The 25083-nt window shown below is 35.4% G+C and overlaps 1 protein-coding gene across 5 annotated transcripts in view; it reads left to right on the forward strand.

Moving 5' to 3' along the window:
• The window catches only part of LOC127865996 (2-oxoglutarate dehydrogenase-like, mitochondrial), a 62641-nt gene that overhangs the window by 5432 nt on the left and 32126 nt on the right, over positions 1-25083 (forward strand). For 3 of the 5 annotated variants that reach the window (XM_052406169.1, XM_052406167.1, XM_052406170.1), the window contains exons 4-7: positions 3600-3702; positions 18606-18706; positions 20182-20336; positions 21785-21931. In XM_052406169.1, coding sequence (XP_052262129.1) covers positions 3600-3702; positions 18606-18706; positions 20182-20336; positions 21785-21931 — 506 coding nt within the window. Of the gene's footprint in view, positions 1-3599; positions 3703-9989; positions 10084-18605; positions 18707-20181; positions 20337-21784; positions 21932-25083 lie in introns of all 5 variants that reach the window. The other 2 variants (XM_052406168.1, XM_052406171.1) reach the window with 2 other exon arrangements.

A 25083-nucleotide genomic window follows, 5' to 3' on the forward strand; every position in this document is an offset into this window, starting at 1 on the left:
ACAAACTAGGTCACAAGGTCAAGAAAATAACAATTACCACTACAATCACCATTTATGACTCAATCTTGATGAAACATTGTCAGATTGCTTATCTTGTCACAGAGGAAACAAACTGTATTTAATTTAGGGGTCTATAGTCCTTATCAAATCCATACACTGTCTCCCGATTTCAAAAATCAGCTCTCAACGCAAAAAAATTATTCACATAATTTATAGTTTTCCTTCTCTATGTTTACGTCTTGAGCCAACTGTTTACTTGTTACATAGTTGGAAGCCATTACAGGATTAAATTTTCTACAGCGAGAGCTTTTCATTTCAATCTCTAGTCAGTATCGAAGATTGAACTGAACATTTTGATCCAAAATCGGGTCATACATATTTTGCAGGACTATTGTTGGCTGCTTTTATAGCAGCTCTGGGGTGGTATTCCCAAAGGAAAAAAGTTTCAAAACACTTTCCCAAATCTAGTTCCAAATCAATTCCCAAAATCCCCAAAGATGGTTTAAGTATGAGATTTTTCAAAATAGATTTGTACAGTGTAAAAGGAAAAAATTTAGGAGGCAATCATTGTTTTACTGAATTTATATGCAGGATTATCTATTTTATGGCTGTTTGTAACAATATTAAAGGATTTCAATTAAAAATTGAATAGCATTTTTCTGCATTTCATCGGTGTATGAACTGTTGGGAAAATTACGCCTAAATTAGGTATATTTTTCCTTACAGTTCATACACTGATGAATTGCAGAAAAATGATAATTCAATTCTTATAATTACAACTCAAAATGATCTTAAAGCTGAAATTCTATTGTGGTTATGGTCCTAAAAGTTGTTTTTAATCTAGCGTATGAATCTATTTTAGTTTCGGTTTCAACTCCGTCAAATGGGTATATCGTTGAAGTTCGCGCAAAAAATATAACGTCATTTTGCTATTTACCAATAAAAAACAATGCCATTAAGTTTCGTGAAAAACATAACGTCATTTTGGCAACTTGTTTATGACCAGAAAGTAGCTCCATGAATATTCATTATTAAATTTGCATACGAAGTGGGTTCATCGGAAAATGAAAAACCGATCACATGAACAAATTATCCAATCAGATTGCAGCATTCATATGAAAGGGGCAGAAGTTGTAATGATTAGATTTTGAAAACCATCAGTAACATCATTCTTTGCTTGAAACTGCAAGGGGTCAGATGAATTTTCCATGTATCAAAATACATAAGCACAGAGTTATTTTGTTCATGCATACTAATTTCATTTCTGCAACTGTTTCTAAGCATGATTATTGATTTAGCTTTTCGGTAACATTTGCATTATTATATTTTCTAAATGATGTAATGCAGATAACTACAAAAGAAGTGGAAAAAGTACAAATTGCTCGCATCAAAAAGTGAATTTCATGTCAAATCCCTGATTTTTTTCAAATGTTATTAACAATATTCAGGACGATTACACTTTTCCCAATAAGAAGTACATTGACCCTAAAAATTTCAACTTCACGCATGTCTAAAGTAATGTCAATTGAAAAGTGAAAAAAGCCTGTTTTGTGTACCATTTGAACACAGGACTTTAACTGATACAAGTCATGAATCTGTTAACTGTAATCCAGGCTTTGTGAATAATTATTTATATACTGTTTTGGACATGAATATTGTTGTTTTGTTTTTTTGGCGAGCCCAATACAGCGCGAAACTTGCCAATAAATCTTAAATCTTTGCCAATCTGATTTTGATGTCTAATTGGGTCAGAACTTTTGCCCCATTCCTCATCTCTAAAGTTTATTTTTTTCCAAATAACTGCCAAGAATTTCCAATTGAAGATTTCCAAGAAAAGAAGTTATAAATCACAACATTAAGTTAATCTCACTTCTCAGGTCTATTAATCAACTCTTAATAAATATAATGTTTAACCTTTTTATGCCCCCGGATCGATAGATCAGGGGTATATTGTTTTTGGCCTGTCTGTCTGTCATTCTGTACCAAAACTTTAAGGTTACAGTAAAGTTTTGCAATAACTTTTGAAATATTGAACATAGCAACTTTATAATTGGCATGCATGTGTATCTCATGGAGCTGCACATTTTGAGTGGTGAAAGGTCAAGGTCATCCTTCAAGGTCAAAGGTAAAAAATTTAAAACTTTAATATATTAAAGTTTTGCAATAACTTATAAAATATTGAACATAGCAACTTGATATTTGGCATGCATGTGTATCTCATGGAGCTGCACAATTTGAGTGGTGAAAGGTTAAGGTCATCTTTCAAGGTCAAAGGTTAAAAAAAGCGGTGCATTGTGTTTCTGACAAATACATCTCTTGTTTATTCTCCTCTCAGTAGTATTTGTAAGCAAAAAGAACTCCAAATTTAATGGTAAAAGACAGGCAAAACAAACAACTTTGCAATGGCTCCTTTGACAGAAAAGAGGTGTTAATATGATTGTACTATATGGACGCTAGGTTTAAATTATGATCACATGGTTCTCGCAGGCATTATCAATTCATGATTAATAGATTAAGGTTAAAACTTAAGATTGTTTTGGCTGTACATCAACTGGACCTATGTAAGATTTAAAGGGCCTTTTTCACAGATACGGGACTTTTTTAAGTTTGACTCAGTAAATACTTTAAATGGCAAGATTTTATCAACACATTTGTAGAGCTTCATTATATTTACAAGAATATAATTTTAGAACATTTGTAAAATAAATCTCCCCTGCAGTGGTGGAACCATAGTAAGTTGAATTAAAAGGCCATCACATGAACCACTCAGCCATTCTGACTATTCTTTACTTGCATACAGTTTTATACTTTATAAAAGTGATCCACATGTTGTTACACAATTCAAAGAAAACATTAGAAACATTCCAAATTATTTAAATTTAATTAATTTGCATTTGTAACAATAAATAATTTTACCAGTCTCAAATGATGATTATTCATAAAAGAAAGTGTATTTTGGGTTTGTATGTATGATGTCATTAGTGTTATTTGGCTCCCTACATTTTTCAGTGTTCTGTTATTTTCTGAATCCTTGACAAAAAGTCTGATAATTGTCATTTTAACAATCTGTAAACAAGTCTCGTTAGAATTTCAACCTCTGCAAAACCATACCTGATTTATACAAAATAAAGTGATATTGTTTTCATCTTTACATATCAAGGACTTTATCTGAAAAATAGAGTTCAGCATTTAACTCATTAATCCCAATATCATGTAGTTAAGTTTCATCCAGAGATCCCAGATATAATTTTTAGCCTTTGCTGTCCACAGATCTAGCACAAAACATATGAACCTTGGCTCTGGGAAAACAGGGTTAAATGCGTGTTGGTATAGAGTCGTCCAAAATAAGCCTGTTCAGTTTGCACAGGCTAATCAGGAACGACACTTTCTGCTTTATGGTGTTTTGTGTTTCTTAATGAAAATACTCTCTAAGCAGAAATTTACCCACATGTGTTATAAGCCTCAATCTTCTAGAGCCCTGTAAATTTTATTTGGAATATGTCAAAATATGATTGAATCAGTTTCTTCTGTATTATTTCAGGTACATAAAACCCCAAACCAGCTATACAATTATTTAATGTGTCAACATTGTTTTGTAGACCAGGGGCCACAATATAGGAAATCTGGATCCCTTAGGGATTGCTGATGCTGATTTATGCTCTGAAGTTCCCAAAGAACTAGATCTGCATTCGTACAGCATAGGTAGGTATGCTGGGCTTGCACTGAACATTGGACATGATCCTGTCAGCACACAGCATAATCACCCCAGCAAAAGATATAATTCCATTTACACAGGACATAATCCCATCATCAAAGGATATAATCTAATCAGCACATGACATAATCCCATCTACAGAGGACATAATCCTATCTACAAAGGACTTAATCCCATCTATACAGGACCAGTGCTCCAGCTAAGCCTAAATTTGAGGGAGCCCCGCCCTGCCCTCCCGAACCTCCGCCCTGTCCTTCCTAGGGCCCCCCTGCCCTTAAAATTTTGTAAAAAATTCATGAATCTCTTATTAGCTCATCTATTTCTTGAAAAAAATTATGAGCTATTGTCATCACCTTGGCATCAGCGTCGGCGTTGGCGTCGGCGTCCGGTTAAGTTTTGCGTTTAGGTCCACTTTTCTCAGAAAGTATCAATGCTATTGCATTCAAACTTGGTACACTTACTTAATTTCATGAGGGGACTGGGCAGGCAAAGTTAGATAACTCTTGCGTGCATTTTGACAGAATTATGTGCCCTTTTTATACTTAGAAAATTGAAAATTTGGTTAAGTTTTGTGTTTAGGTCCACTTTTTTCCTACAGTATCAAAGCTATTGCTTTCATACTTGCAACACTTATTAACTATCATAAGGGGACTGTGCAGGCAAAGTTATGTAACTCTGACTGGCATTTGGACGGAATTATGGGCCCTTTATACTTAGAAAATTGAAAATTTGGTTAAGTTTTGTGTTTTGGTTCACTTTCCCCTAAAGTATCATAGATATTGCTTTCATACTTTGAACACTCGCAAACTATCATAAGGGTTTAGTAAAAGGACAAGTTGCATAACTCTGGTTGTCATTTTTACGGAATTATGGCCCTTTTTTGACTTAGTAACTTTGAATATATGGTTAAATTTTGTGTTTCGATCCACTTTACTTCTTAAGTATCAAGGCTATTGCTTTCAAACTTCAAATACTTTCATGCTATCATGAGGTTACTGTACCTGGCAAGTTGAATTTTACCTTGACCTTTGAATGACCTTGACTCTCAATGTCAAATTATTAAATTTTGCTAAAATTGCCATAACTTCTTTATTTATGATTATATTTGATTGATACTTTGACAAAACTACTCTTACCTGACATACCACAATAGACTCCACCCAAACCATCCCCCGTGCCCTCCCCCCCCCCTCCCCCCCTATTTTTTTTTTTTAGATCATCTCTCAAATGACCACCACACCCTCACACTATACCCCCCTCCTAATTTTTTTTTTTTTTTTTTTTTAAGATCATCTAACAAATGACCACCACACCCTCTCACTATACCCCCCCCCACCCCACCCCCCAAATTTTTTTTGAAACGGTTAAAAAACACAAATATTTATTTTTATTATTTTATGTTTGAAATACCGTCCAACCATCGCACCCAAGAATCCCCCCCCCCACACCCTCCCCCCCACCCGAATCTCCCCCCCTCTAATTTTTTTTTTTTTTAAGATCATCTCACAAATTACCACCACACCCTCACACTCTACCCCCCCCCCCCACCCCACCCCCCCAATTATTTATTTTTTTTGAAACGGTTAAAAAACAAATATTTATTTTTATTATTTTATGTTTGAAATACCGTCCAACCATCGCACCCAAGAACCCCCCCCCCACCCCACCACCACCACCCCCCCCCCCCCTCCCCCGAATTTTTTTTTTTTTTCTTTTTTTTTTTCGCATTTTTGGAAGATAATGTAATAAACGTCTACACCCGCACACTATACACCCCTCTTCACTCCACCCCTCCCTCCTTTGTGATTGAAAATGAGAGTCCCTTCACCTTTAAAAAGAAAATAGATGAGCGGTCTGCACCCGCAAGGCGGTGCTCTTGTTACATTACAAGTAATTAATTGATTTCTCATTGTAGACATTATATTTTAAATGGTTTTATAATAATGGGAATAATATATTCTAGTAATTATTAAAAACATATAAATTAACATGCAACAGGAAGCATTCAGGAAAAGCCAGCGCGCTCGAAAGTGCCCTTTTGACAAAATACCGCGCGTCGAAAGTTCCTTTTTGACGAAAAAGCCCCCCTGTCCTTTTTAAAACCTAGCTGGCGCACCGCAGGACATATTCCAATCTACAAAAGACATTATCCAATATACACAGGAAAAATCCCATCAACACAGGACATAATCCCATCTACACAGGACGTTATCCCATCTACACTTGGCATAAGCCCATCAACACAGGACATGATCCCATCATCAAAGTATATGACCCTACCTACACAGGACAGAAACTCATCTATACAGGACATTATCAAATCTACAAAGGACATTATCCAATATACACAGAACATAATCCCATCATCAAAGGATATAATCCCATCTACACAGGACGTTATCCCATCAACACCGGGCATAATCCCATCAACACCGGACATAATCCCATCATCAAAGGATATAATCCCATCTAAACGGGACGTAATCCCATCAACACAGGACATAATCCTATCAACACATGACATAATCCCATATTCAAAGGACATAATCCTGTTAACATAGGACATAATCCAATCTTCACAGGACTTAATCCCATCAGCACAGGATATAATCCCATTTACACAGGACATAATTCTGTCTACACAGGACATAATCCTCCCTACACAGGACATCTTTACAGAACTCAGTGTTTTTTTTCAACATTTTGGGAATGGGGCCAGGTCCCTTTGGATTGGGAACATGTGTGGCGTTTTTGTCTAAAATTGGGAAATGATTTTTGTTGTTTTGCTAAAAAAAATCTTTAAAATTGAGAATATAAGTGTTTCAGTATTATATTTACTAAGGTTGAACTTATATGGATGGGAGATGACCAAAATATTGAGATCTAAAAAATTTGGTAATTGATATTTTTTTACTCCCATTTGGGAAAAATATCTACTTTTTTCCATTGGGAATGGGACCGATTACCAGACCCGATTTTGAATGTAAAAACCCCCCACTGAGAACATGATCCCATATACACAGGACATAATACTACCTATGCAGGACATAACCCCATCTACACAGGACATAATCCATCTACACATGACATAATCCCATCTTCAAAAATCAGCAGAGTACATAATCCCGTCAACACAGGACACAAATTCATATTCACATGATGTAATCATATACACACATGATATAATCCCATCTACACAGGATATAATGTGTAATCTTCACTGGACACTTCACTCTTCCTGGACAAAAACCTGTCTACAAACTTTTTGCAGGTGGCAAACTGCTCTTTTACATGTAACTCGTACAGGGGCAGTTGGATTGGGGAGATTGTTGATGTTTGTTTCAGTGTTTGTGTTTTATTTGTTGCATCTGTGTTCTTGTACTATTAAACCATTAGTTTTGTCTTTAATTTAGGTAGCAGCTGCTGTTTTAAATACTCATTGGGCATCTGGACTATGAAACCTCCAATAGTTAACCAGCATGTGACTGAAAAACTATATACTAACTTAGGCTGGAGAAATCAAATCTTTTAAATCTCATCTGCTTTTCAAAAACAAAACAGATGGGTAGTTGGTTTATTTGTTTTGACATGTACATGCTTCACCAAATAATGAAGCCCTTTTTGAATGCATTATTTTAATGCATTTTTTCGGCATCAGATTAATACTTTTTGCATAAATTATAAAACAATTAGAATGGTTGATTGTGAATAACAATATTTTGTTATTGTTTCTGATAAAATTAATTGATAAATGTACTTTCCAGTGTGTTATTTATATACTCTTACTCTTTATTTCCACTTCTCAGTGATTTTGAAACATACAATATAAAAAAGCAGCAAATATACATTCACATATATGAATATAGAATCAAGTACTATTTACATAAACCATAATTTACATATGAATATTATATATAAAGAGATCCACAAGACGTCTGTTTGTTTTAAAGCACATTACAGTTAATTTTACGTAACACACATATGAATGAAGTTACATATACTCCTGGTTGTCTCGTCATCGAGGGTGTTTGCCGCTGATAGCAATAGTGTCACCATATCATATGAGTTTGTATTGGGTAGAATGTTACACGCTCGTAGGATTGTCAGTCTATAGTCTATTAATCTTTGACACGAGGCGATGGTTTTCATATACTTTTGTTATTGGCACTCAATTAACGCAATCAGCTGTTCTTGAAATGATATGACACAAAAACTGTGAAAACATGAAGCAGATCTTAATGGCTTCTTTACAAAGGTCATTTCAACTGCGTAACTGCTTAAAGTTATTATGTAAAAACCTGTATTGAGTATGTTTGCCTATTTTCCCAAATAAAGCAAACTTAATGGTCCATTGAGTTGTTGTATTAATCTACCAGGTTTTATTACAGTCATTAAGTCATTTAGTTGTAAAACACAGGTTTTATATGTCGTGGGATCAAGGCAAATACCGGTGATATGACTTTGGATAAAAGGCAACTGCCAAAACACTAAGTCATTAAAAGTAAGGGGAAAAATCTGGGAAGTTAGGGTCACAAAAAATAATTATTTTAGTTAAAGAAGAGGGATTCTAAAAATTAAGTTTCCAAAAAACTTGGAGTAATTAAAGTATGCTTGAAACAACACATAACTTGTTTGGTTATGAAATCCCTTTGATGGTCATTCTCCACCTACGTCTGATCCTAGCCATGCACCGGGCAGTTATTGGAATGTGAATGTAAACTTGGTACTGTTAAACCAGCTTACTCAGGAAAAGTGTGAGGGTTCAACTGACTGCAGTGATGATAAAAAACTGCGAACAAAATTATCTCAAACAAGCAACCAAAACATGACTTCTGTTCCAGTACATGCTAGAGCATTATTACAGACGCATCTCAAAATACCTCTGAACCTTTTTGTCACAGGAATTATTTCTAAAAGCAGCCATGCTCATGGCTTATTTCAAAGGCCCACAACTAAGAAATGAATTGATAGCTGCATGGTAAATTTTTGTATTTGGCATTTACAATTCATGGTCATGGCATGAAGGTTTAATTGAATGACTTGAAAAATATAGATATATATAAATATAGTTTAACCCACAAAACAAGCAACAAATAGAATTTACATGTACTCTCCCTTGAACTTTACAATCACTGCACAGAGGGTAGTGCCTTCATTGGAATAGGTTTATGTGACCTCTTTTACACTTGTGCATAATTTGAACTAATTGTGTTTAGGGCCACAGATGTCTAGACCTTTTGGCTTCGGTCAGGGGGGGGGGGGAGATTTTAAGCTATGATATCCAGCACTTGTAATATCCAGGGATTGGCTAGTGTGTAAGTACCCCAGGGGCATTATTTAACAAAACTCGTAAAGGACTACTTTATGCTATTACATATCAATTTGAAACCATGTTACCTTGCGGTTTCTAAGATGCTACAGTGTGTATTAATAATCATGATTTAATAGAATGTCAAAGTTGAAAAGGGGCCATTTCTTTTGTATTTTTAAAAGTAAAATTATAAACATTGCATATGCACACCATGTGTAACATGTAGCAAACAATCCTTTCAAGTTTAAAAGTTGTACATTGAACAATTATGGACAATGTCTGCCGTAAAGTCTGTGTCTACAGACAGGCACACACTTAATGGTGAACAGTAAGCTGCAGAATAAAATGAGTCAAACAGTGTCGTTTCCAAATGTTGTGTTGCTTTTTTGTAAAACAGAACTTTTGGGGAGACCATAGAAAATGAGGATCAAAAAAAGTATTTCTCCAGCTAAACCCATTTTCTTACATTCTGATAACAGGAAACAGGTCATTTTGTGTTTGCAAATCATTATAAATTAGGTTTTTGATTTGAGTCAAGTATGTTCAGGAATTCACAAGTTGAAATCCATTTTCTAAAAATTTAACTCTTTTTTTCACAAATCCACAGCTATGGTGTAGTGTACAGTGCTTTTCATCTTTTGTTAAGACACATTGCAATGATTCTGCATTATTACATATCGACTTGTTTTCTGTTAAATGTATAGTAAAAGAAATATATATCTTCTTCTAAGACATGCATTTCTTTACCTATATCAAATAACACTGACTTGACCACAAGTTTTATTGCAGCATTTGATTTCAGCTAGAATTCTGTTTGTTTACTTTAGTTACAATTGGATGTTATAAGAAAATTCAGCTATGCTGAACGAAATTCAGATATGCTGAATTGAGTATTTGGTTCGATTTTTGAATGACAGACTTTAACAAGTTATGAAAGACTGCTTTGAATGTTCGTATCCTTAGCTGCAAGGTCATCATTCCTGCAATTTAGATCCGCTTGGCATAAGTGTCCCTTCTATGGATGATATTCACAGTCCCAAATTCAACGAGAGGTTTGGTAAGATACATTTAAGTATTGGGCATTTGAGTTTGCTCAGAAAGACTCTTATCATGTTGCTTGGTTTTGATGTGCATGCAATGTGCTATGCTGGATGTGTTGTTTTAACAGACAAAGCTAAGACATGTGGCTCCCTACTGGAGGAAAAACTTAACAAACCTCAGACTGATTCACTGTAACTTTTCAATGATATGATACACTCACATATTGCAGCTGTCACTGTTAAATCACTGATTGTATTTTAACTGCGCACCTTGTAAAACTCTTGATTATTTTATTATTCTTTTCTATTATTTTTGCGTGGCTCTGGGAAAACGGGGTTTATGGCAAGTGTTGTCCCAGATAAGCTTGTGTAATCTGCACAATCTAATCAGAGATATCACAATGAGTTTTTTGGTATCTTTCATTTAAAATAAAGAAAGTCTCTTTGTGAAACTCATCGTTATGTGGAAAGTGTTGTTCCTGATAAGCCTGTGCAGACTCTGCAGGCTATTTAAGGATAACACTATGAACATACATTAAGCTCCATTTTCTTAGAGCAGAACTCGTATAGTTTTAGGATGCTAATAAATCTGAGAATGGCACTGTACTGAAATGCTGGAAATATAAGTTCTTTTTCTGTCTCAAGGTGTCTCTGATATTCTTGATCTTGAATATTTCTAAGTAAATGTTTCCTGCATTTGGAAGAAGACTATTACAGTATGTGGCATTATGAAAAGAGAAGTCAGTATGTAGCTGAGTGTTGCAGCACTTCAGTGCAGAACCATCTAATAGGACCTTCAGTTATTTCTGGAACTATCTTTCATAAAACCATCACTGACTCTATCTATATTGTCTCTCTGTTGATATTCCTTGTACAAAAACAAAGCATGAATCAAATTAAATCAGATTTTTTGGTAATAATTTTTTTTATTGTAGATATTTTACTTGGATATTTATATCTGTCGACTGATTTTATGGACATAGATATAGACCAGTTGCTTAATTTAGTTTGGTAGATACTAGTGACCCTCTGATACCTTTAACTCATTGCAAAGCTGTACATTTACATGTTAAATTATCTTTTTATGCCCCCTTTTCGAAGAAAATGTGGCATATAGTGATCCGACTGTCCGCCCTTCTGTCTGTCCGTCTGTCTGTCTTTCCGTCACCCTTTGCGTTTAGGTTTCGAAAAATGTTCATAACTTCTATATCCCTTGAGATATAACCTTCATATTTGGTATGCATGTGTATATAGACAAGGCCTTTCCATTCGCACACAAATTTTTACCCCTGTGACCTTTACCTTGAACTTACGGTCCGCGTTTAGGTTTCAAAATCTGCGTTTAGGTTTAGGAAAATGCTCACAACTTCTATGTCCCTTGAGATATAACCTTCATATTTGGTATGCATGTGTATATGGACAAGGCCTTTCCATACGCACACATTTATTTACCCCTGTGACCTTGACCTTGAACTTTGGGTCTGCGTTAAGGTTTCGAAATCTGCGTTTAGGTTTTGAAAAATGCTCATAACTTCCATGTCCCTTGAGATATAACCTTCATATTTGGTATGCATGTGTATACTGACAAGGCCTTTCCATACTCACACAAATTTTGACCCATGTGACCTTGACCTTGAACTTAGGGTCCGCGTTTAGGTTTCAAAATCTGTGTTTAGGTTTCGAAAAAAGCTCATAACTTCTATCAAGCGTTTATAGGGGGCATAAGTCATCCTATGGTGACAGCTCTTGTTGTCTTTCAAATTGTGTCTGCTTGAAAAAAAGGGAAAAAAGGAAATGAAATGCAATCATGACAGAGACTTTTCACATTAACTTATTTAAATATTATTTGCTTTTTTTAGAAATTATGTGTATATATAAACATGATGTAACTAGCGTGTAGACTCGCAAGACTACACCCTATGTATTGTAAATGTGCAGCTCTCTTTTTCAAAAGCATGTGTAACCTTACCTGTATGTTACCTGGGTGTTTTTAAACCCATTGAAACAGTGCTATTCCTTGAATGCAGCCCTCCAGATGAGCAATATATTATGACAAGCAACCAAGACATGATAAATTCCATACTTTGTCTACATGTAAGTTGCTCACATATAATGTCCAACACCTACTCAAAATGTGTGAGGATAATCAGAATAATGGGTAATCTAAATTATTCTCATGTTCATGAAAAGATAATTTTCTCAGTCATTTTAATCATTTTAATGTTTAATGTTTGTAACAAAGTCATGCATAATTTATTTATTAATAATTGTATGCATGTATTCAGAATAAAATCTTTCATCACAAGCAGACAAAAGATAAAGAGTACAATATGTTATTTGTTAGAAGCTTATTCTGGAGCTCTGTTGATTGGCATAGGACAACAATAAGTGGTATCTGGCTTTAGTTCTAACCAGTATTGTTTTTAACATGTTGTGACTAACAATTTTTAGATCAGCTGTTTTGGGAGAAAACCCGAGGTATTGTCATAGCCAGCTCGTCGTCAGCCGTCCGCCGTAGACGTCGTGCTAAGACCTTAACATTGACTCTAAAATCAAAGTGCTTCCACCTACAACTTTGAAACTAAATACTTAGATGCACCTTGATGAGTTCTACATGCCACACCTATTTTTGGGTCACTAGATCAAAGGTCAAGGTCACTGTGACCTCTCATATAAAACTTTTACATGTGCTCTAAAATCAAAGAACTTCCACCTGCAACTTTGAAACTTCATATGTACATGCACCTTGATGAGTTCTACACGCCACATCCATTTTGGGGTCACTAGGTCAAAGGTCAAGGTCACTGTGACCTCTAATATAAAACTTTTACTTTGCCTCTTACATCACAGTGCTTCCACCTACAACTTTGAAACTTCATATGTAGATGCACCTTGATTAGTTCTACACGCCACACCCATTTTGGGTCACTAGGTCAAAGGTCAAGGTCACTGTGACCTCTGAAAAAAAAATCTGTAAGCTTTCCCAGCCCAACGTGGCACCCATTATGCGGTGCTCTTGTTATATGCCGGTTTTAAGACCCTGGCTTATTATGGGAACACCTGCAGTTGGTGGGCGGCCGGCTGTGATCAGGAGTAGCAGCAGGCTGTGTTCAGGAAAAAAATGTCCATTAATTATGTCAACTAATATACGTGGGATTATCATGAAACTGTTTTGATAATGTTTGTGGCGATAGTATTATTGTTTGATTACAAACAAAATGAATTTAAGCATTTAATTAACTTAATTATGGCCTTTGATTTTTTAGAAAACATGTCCATTATGACCTTGTCTGTTCTCTATCTCAAATAGTTTGATTAGATCATCATAAAACATGGTGCTCATGTTTCTTCGCATAATATCTATACCATGTTTTAGACCAGGCCCTTGAATTATGATCCTTGAAATATACAAAAAATGCTCAAATTATCCTCTCTAAATTCAACATCTTAATTTGGATTATCATGCAACTTGGTGATATGTTTGTGGGCATACAATTTCGGCCTTGCTTGATAACCAGCCTGTTGAAAGATTATGGTTTTCCCCTAATAACTCGATGGGGAAATTGTACTGAAAGTATGTACATTGATAGCTTTCACATATACCTATCTTGGGTGTCATTTTGACCCCAGTCACTCAGACCTTTAAATGGATGTGTTTTGTGACAAGTTGGCAATCTTGTTCACAAAATCATTTTACAAAATAAAGGGACATTTCTAGGGTAAAGTGGTCTAATTCCTTACTGTTGTTGTTCACTCAATGACACTCATAGCTGTTGGAAAAGCTGAGTATGAGATTCTTGCATGATTTCTATCAGGAATCAATAGTTATGAATTTGCTTTTCCCAGAAAGAAAATGAATGCAATCCAGACATATTCATTCAGGGATCATGTGCTGTACAACATTGAACATAAAAACTAGCTTACTTGCGGACATACCAAATTCTACAACACCCTTTACTGAATTCATCTGAAATCTGATGATTGACAAAACTCAAGAAGTATTCAAATAATTAATTTGAATGCTTAATTGTGAAAAAAGCGTCTACTGTTGGTATCAATCTTAACATGGTCTGATGTGGTTATTATGATTTGAGTGCAAATTTAGTGCATGCGTTTAAAGTGCTAGGCGATCGTTTGAAGTTATTTTGAACATTAAAAGGGAAACAATTGAATACAGTTTCAGTTTACTAGTTTTTGTTATAGATATATTTGGTCAAATAACAGTACAAATTGTCAACACTCAATCTTAGAATGGGCTTTTATAATATTCACGTACCCATCATATGCATGATGAGGTATTTCTTTCCGCTTATAATTTATTTGGTTGTCAATCATTATCATAGTTTACTTGGATTGCATTTATTGTCAAATCCTTCCAGCAATATCTGGTAAGAACATGTATGTTGCATATTGGAAGTACATGTTACATACCTTCTTGTAAAATGCTGTTAGCTCAAAAATTCAGAAATAAGTGATGTATGTCAATTGTGTGTTAAAATAAAGGCACTAAATTTTGCTTTTGGTCTGTAGGGAAGGACAACTACATGTATGTTGTATTATAATTTCTAATGCATACTGTTGGTCCAAATACCTATCTATTTACAGCTGCATTTTATCTGCATTCCAGCAATATACGTGCAATCGAACTACATACACAATTTATCTATTTGTCTGACCAACAAGAGTTTGTAATTGAATAACACTTTCAATAAAACATCAACAAACTAAATTTGTTTATTTGTCTGTAGTTTTGATCAAAGTATTTTAGGTTTTTTTATGGGACCTGTAGACTGTGACTGTATTGTGTCTAGATGCACACAAAAGAATGTATCATATTATTATTGGTCACTTGATGCAGACATTGTTTGCATACTGCCTGCCTTTTGCAATATTGACGTAAGGTTTGCTGTTACATTTAAAGAATATTTTGATTTTATCATCCTTTGTATCAATTTTCTGCTGCATTGTTACAAACTTATATTTTTAACACATTTCAGGGGCATTTTAAAAGTATTTATGTTAAATATAGACACATAGTAACATTGACATGAAATAATTTGTTGAACTATGAAAGAAATCAGGACGAACACTTTATATACATGGTTCCTGTTTGATTCAAATGCCTTCTAAACATGCACACTTCATTGAACATTTTTCAGTGCTACAGAACAGTTATCAATAGTGTGGATACTTAAAGCGATACTTCATTTACATTTTATTCATATTGATTGAATAACTGTTGATTTCTTTTTTTATCATACTTTATTTGCCGTCAATGTGCTCCTTGAATACTTACCTTTTAATTGGTTTCTCTTAAGTTTAATCATATAACTTTGTAAACAGATTGTCCTCAAGTCAATAGAAAAGTAGTTGATGCATTATTAAACGCCTAAATGAGAAAATGAAATAAAGTTATTTTACTAGTAAAGTTATTACTGTATGTGCTTGATAAATCATTTTTATGCTCCCCCAAAAAAATTTGAGAGGAGCATATAGTCGCCGCTTCGTCTGTCCGTCCGTCCATGTGTCCGTCCGTCCGTTCACAATTTTTGTCCGGCTATTTCTCAACAACTAATGACCGGAATTCAATGAAACTTTATGGGAAGCTTCACTACCAAGAGGAGATGTGCATATTATCAGTGGGTTCTGGTCGGATGATTTTTAGCTCATCTATTTTTTGAAAAAAAAAAATGAGCTATTGCCATCGCCTTGGCGTTGGCGTCCTGTTTAGTTTTGCGTTTAGGTCAACTTTTCTCATAAAGTATCAATGCTATTGCATTCAAACTTGGTACATTTACTTACTATCATGAGGGGACTGGGCAGTAAAAGTAAGATACATGTAACTCTGGCTTGCATTTTGACAGAATTACGTGCCCTTTTTGTACTTAGAAAATTGAATATTTTGGTAAAGTTTTGTGTTTAGGTCCATTTTATTCCTTAAGTATCAAAGCTATTGCTTTCATACTTGCAACACTTACTAACTATCATTAGAGGACTGTACAGGCAAAGTTATATAACTATGACTGGCATTTTGACAGAATTATGTGCCTTTTTTATACTTAGAAAATTAAAAATTTGGTTGGATTTGTTGTTTAGGTCCACTTTTTTCATAAAGTATCAAAGCTATTGCTTTCATACTTGCAACACTTACTTACTATCGTAAGGAGACTGTGCAGGCAAAGTTATGTAGCTCTGACTGGCATTTTGACAGAATTATATGCCATTTTTATACTTAAAAAATTGAAAATTTTGGTTAAGTTTTGTGTTAAGGTCCATTTTATTCCTTAAGTATCAAAGCTATTGCTTTCATACTTGCAACACTTACTATCATAAGGGGACTGTGCAGGCAAAGTTATGTAACTCTGACTGGCATTTTGACAGAATTATGTGCCCTTTTTATACTTAGAAAATTGAAAATTTTGGTTAAGTTTTGTGTTTAGGTCCATTTTATTCCTTAAGTATCAAAGCTATTGCTTTCATACTTGCAACACTTACTAACTATCATAAGGGGACTGTGCAGGCAAAGTTATGTAATTCTGACTGGCATTTTGACAGAATTATGTGCCCTTTTATACTTAGAAAATTAAAAATTTGGTTAAGTTTTGTGTTTAGGTCCACTTTTTTCCTAAAGTATCAAAGCTATTGCTTTCATACTTGCAACACTTACTTACTATCGTAAGGGGCCTGTGCAGGCAAAGTTATGTAACCCTGACTGGCATTTTGACGGAATTATGGGCCCTTTATACTTGAAAATTTGGTTCAGTTTTGTGTTTTGGTCCACTATACCTAAAGTATCATAGATATTCCTTTCATACTTGGAACACTCGCAAACTATCATAAGGGGACAGTAAAGGACAAGTTGCATAACTCTGGTTGTCATTTTTACGGAATTACCGGGTATGGCCCTTTTTTGACTTAGTAACTTTGAATATATGGTTACATTTTGTGTTTAGATCCACTTTACTTCTAAAGTATTAAGGCTATTGCTTTTAAACTTCAAATACTTTCATGCTATCATGAGGGTACTGTACCTGGCAAGTTGAATTTTACCTTGACCTTTGAATGACCTTGACTCTCAAGGTCAAATTATTAAATTTTGCTAAAATTACCATAGCTTTTTTATTTATGATAAGATTCGAGTGATACTTTGACAAAACAACTCTGAACTGACATACCCCCCCCCCCACCCGAAACCCCCCTCAATCCCCCCATTATTTTTTTTTAATTAAAGATCATCTAATAAATTACCACCACACCCTTACACTATACCCACCCACCCCCAAAAAAGAAGGCCACTTTGAATAAAAAAAAATGACCTTTGACGTTGAAGGACGACCTTGATCTTGAAGAATGACCTTGACCTTCCACCACTCAAAATGTGCAGCTTAATGAGAACGCCGCTTTGAAATAAATAAAAAAAATACCTTTGACCTTGAAGGATGACCTTGACCTTGAAGAATGACCTTGACCTTGAACTTCCACCCCTCAAAATGTGCAGCTTCACGAGAAGGCCACTTTGAATATAAAAAATTGACCTTTGACGTTGAAGGACGACCTTGACCTTGAAGGATGACCTTGACCTTCCACCAATCAAAATGTGCAGCTTCATGAGAAACGCCACTTTGAATTTTTTATTTTTTTTACCTTGACCTTGAAGAGTTATGGCCCTTTATAATTTTCCATTGTACATATAGTGCATTTCTTGTCCGAGCTATTTCTCAGCAACTTAATACGGTAATTTTATGAAACTTTATGGAAAGCTTCACTACCAACAGGAGATGTGCATATTATCAGCTGGTTATGGTCGGATGATTTTTCACAGAGTTATGGCCCTTTGAAATTTTCTTTAAACTGTACATATAGTGCAATTCTTGTCCAGGCTATTTCTCCCCAATATTGACTGGAATACAATGAAGCTTTATGGGAAGCTTAACTACCTTGAGGAGATGTGCATGTTATTTGTGGGTTCTGGTTAGATGATTTATTTAGAGAGTTATGGCCCTTTGAAATGTTTAAGTTGCTAAACCATCCATCGTATTATTTTGTCCAAAATTATGCCCCTCAAGACGTCTCCTTTTATCTGAATATATAGTGCAATATTGTGATAAAAAAAACTTTGGGGAGCATCACCTGTCCCCGACGGTTTCTTGTTTCAACATATTTGTTCATAGAAACGTTCAAGCTATTTCTTGACACAGAGATAATTCATGGATTGGGCAGGAAGTTTGGATGACTTATATAAGCCTTCTAAAAATCACTTTATTTGCAGAACAAGAAGTATCATAATTAATGTATGACAATGTTTTTCATATCTGTAGGTCAAATATTACATTTGGCTAACAATAATTAAAAATTTGAAGACATTTAAGTGCATGCAAAATCTTCAATTACAGCCATACATTAATTGCAAATAAACTTATATGTGAACAGAAAACTTGAACAGATACTCCTACTGTAATTGTAATTGAGCATATCAAGTGTCCTCAAGTCAGACTGTCCTTTACTTGTGAGTAAGTAAGATACCACAATGCCTCTGCAGATCAAGCGGACATGAACCGAGTGTTCCAGCTGCCAGACTCTACGTACATCGGCGGTGAGGAGAAAGCATTGCCTCTGGGGGAGATTCTCAGTAGGCTCAAGGTAACCAAGGCAACAAACAATGGGTCATTGATAAGTGTGAGCAGTGATGAAGAACTGTGCAGCAGATACTGGTTTTTTACTGACATCTCTTTTTCTTATATAACAGTTTTTATGCCCCCGGTAGGGTGGCATATAGCAGGTGAACTGTCCGTCAGTATGTCAGTCAGTCTGTCCATCCGCCCGAAAAAAACTTTAACATTGGCCATAACTTTTTCACTATTGAAGATAGCAACTTGATATTTGGCATGCATGTGTATCTCATAGAGCTTAACATTTTGAGTGGTGAAAGGTCAAGGTCATCCTTCAAGGTCAAATGTCAAATATATGGCGTCTGTCTGTCCGAAAACTTGAACATTGGCCATAACTTTTTCAATATTGAAGAAAGCAACTTGATATTTGGAAGCATGTGCATCTCACGGAGCGTCACAATTTTAGTGGTGAAAGGTGAAGGTCAAGGTCATCCTTCAAGGTCAAATGTCTAAAATATGGCGTCTGTCCGTCCGTCCAAAACCTTTATCATTGGCCTTAACTTTTTCATTATTGAAGGTAGCAACTTGATATTTGGCACGCATGTGTATCTCATGGAGCTGAACATTTTGAGTGGTGAAAGGTGAAGGTCAAGGTCAACCTATAAGGTCAAAGTTCAAATATATGGTGTCTGTCCGTCCGAAAACTTTAACATTGGTCATAACTTTTTTAATATTGAAGATAGCAACTTGATATTTGGCATGTATGTGCATCTCATGCAGCTGCACATTTTGAGTGGTGGAAGTTCAAGATCAAGGTCATCCTTCAAGGTCAAAAAAATAAAATAAATTAAAGCCGCATTCTCATGATGCTGCACATTTTGAGCGGTAGAAGTTCAAGGTCAAGGTCATGCTTCAAGGTCAAAGATAAAAAATAATTATTTTTTAAACCAGCATTCTCATGAAGCTGCACAATTTGAGTGGTGGAAGTTCAAGGTCAAGGTCATCCTTCAAGGCCAAAGGTAAAAAAAAATAACCGGCATTTTCATGAAGCTGCACAATTTGAGTGATGAAAGTTCAAGGTCAAGGTCATCCTTCAAGGTCAAAGGTTAAAAAAAATTATATAAAATTTCAAACCGGCCCAATAGGGGGCATTGTGTTTCTGACGAACATCTCTCTTGTTTAGTGTTTTTCTGTTATGAAGAAAGAATGAAAAAGTTCAGCCTTGTCTTTGTTTGCTTGTTTTTGTAAGCATGATAAGGTGTTAAATGGTATATTGCATTGACATGCAAATCCTTCTTATCTATTCAGTTCATGTTTACAGTATAAATGTTCTTTTAGTGTTTCAAATACACCATTATTAAGAATTACCGACTATTCTATATTTAAAAAAGGTTCCAAAATCACCATAATGTGCATTTCAAAAGTGTTTTACGTCCTAATTTTTTTTTTTTTAAATGAGAAGGGCTTTTTACTTTAAAATTATTTAATATACATGTTATATTACAGAACATTTACTGCAACCACATTGGTGTGGAGTTCATGTTCATTAACAACCGTGAGCAGACAGACTGGATCAAGCGCAAGTTTGAGACTCCAGGAATACTCAACATCCACGCTGATGAAAAACGTCTCATGCTTGCAAGGCTTCTCAGATCACAGAGGTATAAGAATTGCATTATTAGATCAAAGTGCAAAGAGTATTATAATCACTCTTTATATTTGGGGTTCGCACATAACCTGTTTTTGTTTTTTTATTGATAGTTGATTTTAATGAATATAAATGTATGGACCCTTTTCTCTTCTTAGTTATCAAGGAATAATAAACAATTGTAAGTTTATTAGTTTACATCTTTATATTGGAAGACATTTTTTATTAATAAACATTTAATTTCATAATTATAAAAAATCGCTTATGCAAAGTTGAAGTTGTATTTCCATATATATGTATGCATTTCTGTCTTGCCCATATTTATATTTTTTTAAACTTGGGGATAATGGACCTGTTCCCTTGAAACACTTCGCTTCAGAGTTCAAGATCTTTATATAAGACCAAAATTAAACCTTTGTAACCAGGTTTTCATGTCAACATCAACAATTCATGATTGATAGGAGCCTCAATCTGGGAAAAAAGGGTTTAATGCATGTGTGTAGTGTTGTCTCAGATAATGCATGTGTGTAGTGTTGTCTCAGATAATGCATGTGTGTAGTGTTGTCTCAGATAATGCATGTGTGTAGTGTTGTCTCAGATAATGCATGTGTGTAGTGTTGTCACAGATAATGCATGTGTGTAGTGTTGTCACAGATAATGCATGTGTGTAGTGTTGTCACAGATAATGCATGTGTGTAGTGTCGTCTCAGATAATGCATGTGTGTAGTGTCGTCTCAGATAATGCATGTGTGTAGTGTTGTCTCAGATAATGCATGTGTGTAGTGTCGTCTCAGATAATGCATGTGTGTAGTGTCGTCTCAGATAATGCATGTGTGTAGTGTCGTCTCAGATAATGCATGTGTGTAGTGTTGTCTCAGATAATGCATGTGTGTAGTGTCGTCTCAGATAATGCATGTGTGTAGTGTTGTCTCAGATAATGCATGTGTGTAGTGTCGTCTCAGATAATGCATGTGTGTAGTGTCGTCTCAGATAATGCATGTGTGTAGTGTCGTCTCAGATAATGCATGTGTGTAGTGTTGTCTCAGATAATGCATGTGTGTAGTGTTGTCTCAGATAATGCATGTGTGTAGTGTCGTCTCAGATAATGCATGTGTGTAGTGTCGTCTCAGATAATGCATGTGTGTAGTGTTGTCTCAGATAATGCATATGTGTAGTGTTGTTTCAGATAATGCATGTGTGTAGTGTTGTCTCAGATAATGCATGTGTGTAGTGTCGTCTCAGATAATGCATATGTGTAGTGTTGTTTCAGATAATGCATATGTGTAGTGTTTCTCAGATAAGCCTGTGTATTTCCCACAGTCTAATCAGGGAGGGCACGCTCCTTATTAACTTGGATTCTGTTAGAAAAGATTTCCTTAAAACAAAGATTTCCTCACTTGCATTAAGCCCAGTGTTCCCATTTCTCCTATAATAATAATGCCTATGCACATCTTGTTCAAGGTTTGAGGAGTTCCTGGCACGTAAGTGGTCCTCGGAGAAGCGGTTTGGTCTGGAGGGTTGTGAGGTGCTCATCCCGTCCATGAAGACCCTCATTGATAGCTCCAGTGCCCTCGGTGTGGAGAGTTTCGTGATTGGCATGCCGCACAGGTCAGTACCTTCTCAACAGATGGTTTGAATAAACTGTATTGAATTTGTACCATGCTTCAGTTAGATTTGTACCAAGTGTTTTTAAACATTAAAATTGTTGTATTTTTATGCCCCCAGAACATAGGTCCTGGAGGCATATTAAAATCGCACCGACCGTCAATCAGTCCATCCGTCCAGATTAGTTTCCGCTCAATAAGTCAAGCAATTGTCATCCGATCTTTACCAAACTTGGTCAGAAGTTGTAGACATTATCTAGATCAAGTTCGAATATGGGTCATGCCTGGTCAAAAACTAGGTAATGGAGTCATTTAGTGCATGTCAATAACTTCTATCAAAGTGTTTATAGGGGGCATATGTAATCCTATGGTGACAGCACTTGTTTTTTTGTGCAAATGAAATATTTTTATAGAATGAACATCATAGCCTCTATAAAAATTATGCCTTTTTCAACCAAAATTACTGCACAGGCTATTCTGGGATTACACTTTACCCACATGCATTAAGCCTAGTTTTCCCAAAACGAGGCTATGAATACATTATTTATTTGTTAGCTCATCTATTTTTTGAAAAAAAAATTATGAGATATTGTCATCACCTTGGCGTCCGCGTCCGGTTAAGTTTTGCGCTTAGGTCCACTTTTCTCATAAAGTATCAATGCTATTGCATTCAAACTTGGTACACTGACTGACTATCATGAGGGGACTGGGCAGGCAAAGTTAGATAACTCTGGCGTGCATTTTGACAGAATTATGTGCCCTTTTTATACTTAGAAAATTAAAATTTTTGATTAAGTTTTGTGTTTAGGTCCATTTTATTCCTTAAGTATAAAAGCTATTGCTTTCATACTTACAGCACTTACTAACTATCATAAGGGGACTGTGCAGGCAAAGTTATGTAACTCTGTCTGGCATTTTGACAGAATTATGTGCCCTTTTTATACTTAGAAAATAGAAAATTTTGGTTAAGTTTTGTGTTTAGGTCCATTTTATTCCTAAAGTATCAAAGCTATTGCTTTCATACTTGCAGCACTTACTAACTATCATATGGGGACTGTGCAGGCAAAGTAATGTAACTCTGACTGGCATTTTGTCGGAATTATGTGCCCTTTTTATACTTAGAAAATTGAAAATTTGGTTAAGTTTTGTGTTTAGGTTCACTTTATTCCTTAAGTATCAAAGCTATTGCTTTCATACTTGCAACACTTACTAACTATCATAAGGGGACTGTGCAGGCAAAGTTATGTTACTCTGACTGGCATTTTGACGGAATTATGGGCCCTTTATACTTAGAAAATTGAAAATTTGGTTAAGTTTTGTGTTTGGTCCACTTTACCCCTAAAGCAGTCTTGGCATTTATTTTAAGCACTAGCCTGGCTGGGCTACCAGCTTTGAAATTTCACTAGCCCGAATCAATTTTAACTAGCCCGAATTAAAAGTTATAATTCTGTTACATTTGTAACTATGTTTGTATTGATGAAACATAGAACAATAAACACTTGATTCTGTTTTTATTCACAGTTAATAACTTACAAAAAAATTAACACAAGGTCTCCTGACATCTCCATTCCATCATGGTCATCATCTGAGTCTCCAACATTCAGGTCTGACATATCATGTATGCTCCTTAAGGTGGCCTGAAAAAAAAACATTGTATAACATGATATAAATTTTCAAAACACATATCTGATTAAAGAAAATAAAATGTCAAACTAGCAATAATACCTGTGCATGAAAAACGTAGCACAAGGAGGCAACTTTGCTGCCCAAAGTTATGAGTATTCTAAATCTAAAACCACATTTGTAGCAGTATCTTTATTGCCTAAGCCACATATGGTTAGCGCCGATTTGCCGATTGTACCAGCATCTAAAATGCAGTATAATACACCTTTGAATTTACTGTCAGGATTTGTTCCTTGACAAATAAACTTTATCTGTAAAAAAACTATACTTGTAAGTTAGTGCTTGATATTTTATTGCATATTTTTTACATTATGTATGACATGCACATACCAGCAAGTCAGCAATGCAGGCACATAATCAAATTTCTCAATACTTTGAGACATCAAAACGAAGCCAAGACTGATTATTTTTCAATGACATTTGGAATTTTTGTTTTGTTGTTCATATTTTGTGTTGCTACCTTCATTCTCATTTTGTGGTTGATGTTTGTGCGATGCGCCCTCAAAATAACACAGAAAATACATATAAATAAATGTATTGCCGCAAGTTCTTTACCAAGTAATAATAATTGTTATAGCGTCTCGTGAGATCGACTTACAACACTGTTCAATAAGCGTCTAATCAATAAGTGCTTAAGGGAAATAACCAATGTAGTCTTGAATAAGCATCTATATGAAGCTATTTCGGACTCGTTACTAAGTTCGGACACGAAAAAAGCACTCGACCCATCGGGCTACCGGCTTAGAATTTTCACTCGACCGACGCAAAAATCACTCGACCCGGTCGTCGGTCGAGCGGGTTACGGCCAAGACTGCTAAAGTATCATAGATATCGCTTTCATACTTGGAACACTCGCAAACTATCATAAGGGGACAGTAAAGGACAAGTTGCATAACTCTGGTTGTCATTTTTATGGAATTATGGCCCTTTTTTGACTTAGTAACTTTGAAGATATGGTTACATTTTGTGTTAGATCCACTTTATTTCTGAAGTATCAAGGCTATTGCTTTCAAACTTCAAATACTTTCATGCTATCATGAGGGTACTGTACCTGGCAAGTTGAATTTTACCTTGACCTTTGAATGACCTTGACTCTCAATGTCAAATTATTAAATTTTGCTAAAATTGCCATAACTTCTTTATTTATGATTAGATTTGATTGATACTTTGACAAAACTAATCTTACCTGACATACCACAATAGACTCCACCCAAACCATCCCCCAAGCCCCCCCCCCAAGCCCCCTGAATCCCCCCCCCACACACACACACACAAAAAGTTGCATTCTTTTTTTGCATTTTTGGAAGAAAATGAAATAAATGACCACACCCCCACACTAAACCCCCTCCACTCCACCCCTCCTTCCTTTGTGATTGAAATTGAGATAGGTCCCTTCACCTTTAAAAAGAGAAATAGATGAGCGGTCTGCACCTACAAGACGATGCTCTTGTTTCAAATTTTCTTTAACTGTTC

Source organism: Dreissena polymorpha, chromosome 2 (genome assembly GCF_020536995.1).
Source record: "Dreissena polymorpha isolate Duluth1 chromosome 2, UMN_Dpol_1.0, whole genome shotgun sequence".
Classification (NCBI taxonomy): domain Eukaryota; kingdom Metazoa; phylum Mollusca; class Bivalvia; order Myida; family Dreissenidae; genus Dreissena; species Dreissena polymorpha.